General features: G+C 34.9%; 1 protein-coding gene across 1 annotated transcript; it reads right to left on the minus strand.

Annotated features, from left to right (window-relative positions):
• Positions 1–881: 881 nt before the first annotated feature.
• On the minus strand, positions 882–4,894 carry LOC107918128 (2-alkenal reductase (NADP(+)-dependent)). Its single transcript, XM_016847657.2, has 5 exons — positions 3,842–4,894; positions 3,563–3,743; positions 2,026–2,192; positions 1,837–1,919; positions 882–1,376 (listed from the first exon to the last, which is right to left on the minus strand). The coding sequence occupies exons 1-5, from the start codon at positions 4,061–4,063 to the stop codon at positions 998–1,000; spliced, it is 1,032 nt and encodes a 343-aa protein (XP_016703146.1). The 5' UTR covers positions 4,064–4,894; the 3' UTR covers positions 882–997.
• Positions 4,895–6,065: the final 1,171 nt, after the last annotated feature.

The following is a 6,065-nucleotide window of genomic DNA, read 5'->3' on the forward strand; positions in this document are numbered from 1 at the left end:
TATTACTTCTGTACTACTTGGAGCCTAATTGACTTATTGATGTTATGTTCTCGAATGTATGGCTTGTCATGTTAGGCCAACAATATATGTGACACATAAGTGGCATGTGTTTTATCCACATTAAGGTGAGTTCATGAGATCTTAGGCTCACAAGGTTATGGGCTCGTAAAATCTTGAGCTTGCAAGGCCTTGGACTTGCAAGTATTCTTAACTTGCAAGATGATTCTAATCCAAGGTATTGACTAGTGAGGATAGCAAGATGTAAAGCAAGCTCGCTAAGTGTAGGTATAACAATAGCCCCCAATTAAAGGGGAGGTTATAAAGTGACCTCTCTTGAGACATCGATATTTTATAACCTACCTTGGTGATAATTGTTTTGATGGTTGAAAAGGGATTCATATTATTTCAAAGTATTTGCCTTTACAAGATATGATCTCGTTGGTGAATGTAGGTAGATGGACTTAAATAAAATTTAGTATGTTTCACCCAAGCTCTAATAATCAGAATCCAAACATGATCTAACCCAATTTTAAATTTATAATATGATTTTTTTCCTTTTTTATATGTTATATTATTTATGTTATATGAAAGTTAAATATACTAAACTATACTGTGAATATTGAAAAATACATTAATTTTAAAATTTTAATAAAATATATAGTTATAGTAAAAGATAGGTATACTCACCAAAAAAAAACTAAAAATAGATATATTTTCTTGAAAAAAAAATATAAAGAGCCTAAAAAAATAGATATAACGTAGTTTACCCTAAATAAAATCAATTTTTTAATTTTTTTTCTGAGGGTTTTTTTTTGACCTTTTTAGTCGTAAAAAAAATGAAAATAAAAGAAAGAAGAGAGTAGAGTGAAATACACGAAGCCTGAAACATAGCAACCTGGTGTGCATCATCTACATTATTTTGCCCGTTTGAGCACAAAAACTACACATACAAAGTTGGATAGAAGGCAAAAAAAGCAGTACAGGTGCTACAAAAAGCTCAGTCTCTGGCTACACATATGACCTGCTTGCCAATATTTTGGCCTGAAAACAGTCCAACAAAAGCAGCTGGACCACTCTCTAAACCGTCATTCATGTCTTCAATGTACACAATCTTCCCCTCTTTGAAGTTCTTAGTGACATGTTCTAAAAATTCAGGGAATTTATCTAAGTAGTCGCTTTGCAAGAATCCTTGCATCTTGATGCGCTTTGGTACAACACAATACAAATTGTGGATCCCTTTCGGATCGGAGATACTATGTAGCGACACCATTCCGCAAACAGCTATACGACCGTGAATCCGCATGTTGAGCAAAGCTGCATCCAGAATCTCCCCGCCCACGTTGTCGAAGTAGATATCGATGCCTTCTGGGAAGTACCTATATCGAGATTTTAGCTACCACTAATCAGGATGATGCACATTTGTTCCAACAAATGAAAGTGTATCATTTCTAATTTGGTTCAATGAAGGAAAATCATTGACAGGGCCTGTTTCAGTTATGGAATATGCTTTCCAAGTATCATAGAGACTCTTATACTAAAAGTCATATTGCATTTTGCCACCTTTAATAAAAAGTTAGTCCTTTACATTAGATCAAAAAGTAAATTAGTCCTTCTATTAAATTTTTTTAATATTTCTATTGTTAAAAACTGATCCTTATATGTCAACGTGTGATAGACGTGACACGCCACATGTCCGTGTTTAACTATTCTATCCGCTATGTTAGTTTTTAACAATAGAATGGATGGAACTTTTAATAAAAAGGACCAATTTTCTCTATGATCTAATGTTTAGGGTCTAGTTTACCCATCTTTTTGACAAAAAAAATATCTACTGACCTTTTCAAAGCAGCATCTAGGTCTGCCTCCTCTTTGTAGTTAAAGGCTTCATCAAACCCAAGCTTGTTCTTAAGAAGATCAACCTATCACATGCCAAATTGAGAGTTCAATCGTTTTCTTGAAAGTGAGAGTTCAATTCTTAATGAATTAGAATTCAACTCACACACAATTTTTGTACAAGAAAGATACCTTTTGCCTACTTCCAGCACTTCCAACTGCATAGCAGCCATGTAACTTGGCAAGTTGTCCAACAAGCTGACCAACAGCTCCTGAAGCTGCAGATACAAAAACATATTCTCCTTTCTTTGGGCTACAGATTTCATAAAATCCTACATAAGCAGTAAAACCTGGCATACCTGCATTAAACTTCTAAATCAGTAATGAATTTAAACATTATTAAGACAAATCAAATACATAAAAAAGAACTTTCTAAAAAAAACAGGAGCAATTTAATTCATGTTAATTTTGAAATTGAGTATCTAACAACAATTAATCACAATATTAATGTTCTTTTTTATCATTTTTGGTGTAATTACAAATTTACCCTTCAAAGTTTACACTTTTTGTCTATTTATATATATTTGAAGTTAAAGTTTTTTTATATATTGTTTTTGAAGTTTATAAAATTTTAAATTTTATACATTTTTTCAAATACTTTTTTTAGAATCAAGGCTTAATTGACAAAATATGTCGACATTGAAGGCTTAATTTGTTATTATATCAATCAAAATTATGTACGATTGACATCATTCTCTAGTTACTCACTTTTTAAAATTGACAAGGAGTAAGTTGCTCCGATTTTTTTAGAGGGACATTTGCTCAATATCGAAATTGAGAGGAACCAGAAAGGTGTTTTTACCAATCAAAGACATGCTGCTTTTTTTTTTTCTCAAAATGAGCTACTCGATTAGCAAGACATAAGTTCCTGGCAACGTGACTAAGATTTATCTAATTTGTATTGTCAGTTTGAAATACTAGACAAAACAAACAAACACACAACAATTTTTGACTGAAACAGAGTTATTGTTCAAAAATCTATCCCCTTTGCTCACTTCAAGGCTACATAGGAAAGCTTGATTTAATTGCTTATGTATAGGCATATAACTAAACTGATCACCTCAAAATGCATCCAAATCAACCTTACCATTTATGGTTGGTATAATCAGTGCACAACAAGCATACTTGGAAGAAAAAGGAACTTGATTGGATAACAATCAGACACAAACTGTAATGTGATCATAATTATGAACAATACTTATGATGTTCTCTCTATTATTATTTGTTGTCAGGTTTGTTCATCTTAATCAGATCACAGATGTTAAAACTAGTCAATAAAAGAACAGCAAGCATAAATCGGTAAAAATACCATGGAGGCCCTTGTACTAAGAGTTAAATTACATTTTGCCCCCTCTACTCAAAAAATAGGCAAATTAGTCTATATACATTAGATCAAAGGGTAAATTAGTCCTTTTGTTAAAAATTGATCATTGTATCTTAGCATGAGGTAAATGTGATGTGGTTATTTTGTCAGTCATGCTAGTTTTTAACAATAGAAATAAATGAAATTTTTAACAAAAAGTATCAATTTGCTATCTAATCTAATATAAGGGGATTAATTTGCCATTTTTCGAATAGAGAGGGCAAAATGACATCTAGTATAGGGGCTTCCAAGATATTTTTACCAGTGTAGATATGACGAGTTGGGAGAAGGAAGTTCGAAACATACCAAGAAGTCCCAAGTGGTAAGAGAGAGGGATAGCATCATCTGGTTGAATCTTTCTCAACTGTGAAGTGTTGTGAATCAAGCTGTACTCTTCCCATCCAGTGATTCCTGAAATGAAATCTCCTGGTTTGAAATCAGGGTTATCAGAATCCAACACTTTTCCCACTCCAAATCCTTCAATAGGCTTCACTCATCATCATCATCAAAAATGAAAATAGATTAGTTATTAACATGCATAAAATGCAAAATGTATCCTATTTGAGAGTAAAGGATGAAAAATACCTGAGAAGGAACAAAAGGTGGGATATAAGAACCATGAAAATCACGCATGCGACCTCTCATGTAAGGATCACAAGAGAGATAGAGATTCTTGACTAGAAAAGCACCCGAGCCTTTGGGAGCCTTCAACTCTATTTTCCCAATCTTCATTGCCATGTCTGTCACCTTGGGTACTCCTTCTATGTACCTTTCAAGCACCACTTGCCTGTTCTCTACTGTCGCCATTCCCTCAAAAAAGTGTAGTATTCACCGGTCTCTACAACCACTGTTTTCTCCTTGCATTTATAGGCAACTCTCACCCGTCAGCTCAACCCACCTAACTCTCTCTAGTCAAACTATAACCTTTACTTCTTTGCTTTGCGTGTGTTCCTCTAGGCTACTATATCTACCTACCTCCAACTCTAATTTTAATAAAGTAATATAATTTGGATTTTAATGAATTTAAATACTTTTGAGCCCCTTCGTTTTGTCAGACTGAAATTTCATTCATATAAAAAAGGGTTTTTTCAAATCTCATGTGAACAAACTCCATACAAAAATATAATCAATACAAGACAAGACCCAAACCACTTAAAACCCAAATCCGAAGAAACTTCACTTGAATTAGGTCATCATTATTTATAAAAGGGAAGCCAAAGCGATCTGATGAGGTTCAATCATCAGAACGGAGGAACCACCATATGACTATAATGTCTAAAGACCCTATAGCCCCCCTCCTCCGTTGTTTGGGCCTCTGGTTTTAAATGTTAGCCAAGCCCGTTTGGATCTTAAATTTTAAAGCATGTCGGGACTTTGGACTTTGAAGCGTAATTGAGGTATTGGATTTTAACTTTTAATTTGGGCTTCTAGATCTTAGTTCTTAGCTTGGGCTTCAGAATTTATGGTTTATTTATAATTATTTACAAAGTATAAACGGAGAAGAACATACAAAAACCAGGCCGACCGGATGGTGGCAAGTGGAGATCAAGCAAGGTAAAGGTCATGATTTATTTTTCTAGATCTATTAGTGTACGGATGATTTTGGGTGATAAGAATTTTGATTCTGGATTAGGAGGATGGAAGAACTGTGGGGGGATATTTCTTTTGGCCTGTCGAAGCTCCGTCCAATTGTGGGGGTGCCGTTGTCGGAGTTCTCCATTCTTCTTCGGCCGTTAGAGAGAACCAAAGAATGAAAGAAAATAGTTTTAGACAGGAAAATCGAAAGCCAGAAGTTTATAGGAGATCAAGCACATACCGAAACCAGGCCGACCAGACGGTGGCAAGTGGAGATCAAGCAAGGTAAAGGTCAGGGTTTATTTTCTAGATCTATTAGTGTACGGATGATTTTGGGTGATAAAGATTTTGATTCTGGATTAGAGGATGGAAGAACTGTGGGAGGATATTTCTTTTGGCCTGTCGAAGCTCCGTCCGATTGCGGCGGTGCCGTTGTCGGAGTTCTCCATTCTTCTTCGGCCGTTAGAGAGAACCAAAGAATGAAAGAAAATAGTTTTAGACAGGAGAATCGAAAGCCAGAAGTTCATAGAAGGGTTTCGAGATGGGTGAAAAAAAGAAATTTACTATTAGTTAGACCTTTCGTCTCGCAATTTATGCGGCTTTAGGCAATCCGTTCGCCCAAACTTGCTTAAGTTAGCCTTTACTCAAGTGAGGGTTTCTTAAAAACTCCTCCAAGACACCAAATTGAAAAGCGAAAGTGATTTATGCCAAAAGAAGAACAACAAACAACAACAAAAAAGCGCACGCGAAGTGTCCGTCGAGATTAACCATATCCCTTTATTTTAGAGATTTACAAGATATGTCATATCTAATCTAATCTAATCTAATCTTTACAAGATATGATTCTCTTTATCTTCTAAGATTAGTTACCATATTAGCCTAAGTTGCTATATCTTCATTATCGGGTCAACCAGGCTTCACTCTGACAAGTTCCTCCAATAGCTCTTTGAATCGGGTCAGTTCTCGTGGGCCAAATAATCCCCATCTGAGCAATAGACCTCCATTGGATGCATTTAGTGCGATGGTCACGGGCTTTGAACTACAGCCTGTGACACAGCCTGTGACACTAGGTGATTATTTCGTAACAATTTCTCGGATAATAAAAAAGAAAACTTGTTGTTCAATCCTTAGAGGTAAATATGCTTTATAGTCCCTGTAGTTTTAAGTTTATTTCATTTAAGTTTTTATTTCATTTTAGGGTAAACTAAAAAATGGTCACTAAATTATTGCCTTC

This window comes from Gossypium hirsutum, chromosome D13 (genome assembly GCF_007990345.1).
Source record: "Gossypium hirsutum isolate 1008001.06 chromosome D13, Gossypium_hirsutum_v2.1, whole genome shotgun sequence".
Classification (NCBI taxonomy): domain Eukaryota; kingdom Viridiplantae; phylum Streptophyta; class Magnoliopsida; order Malvales; family Malvaceae; genus Gossypium; species Gossypium hirsutum.

Excerpts from the sequence above, each read along its gene's own strand:
- LOC107918128 (XM_016847657.2), bottom strand. The coding sequence starts at position 4,063 with ATGGCGACAGTAGAGAACAGGCAAGTGGTGCTTGAAAGGTACATAGAA. Across the intron at positions 3,744-3,841 it reads CACCTTTTGTTCCTTCTCAG|CCTATTGAAGGATTTGGAGT; the intron begins GTATTTTTCATC and ends TGATGAGTGAAG. Across the intron at positions 1,920-2,025 it reads GTGCTGGAAGTAGGCAAAAG|GTTGATCTTCTTAAGAACAA; the intron begins GTATCTTTCTTG and ends GGCATGTGATAG.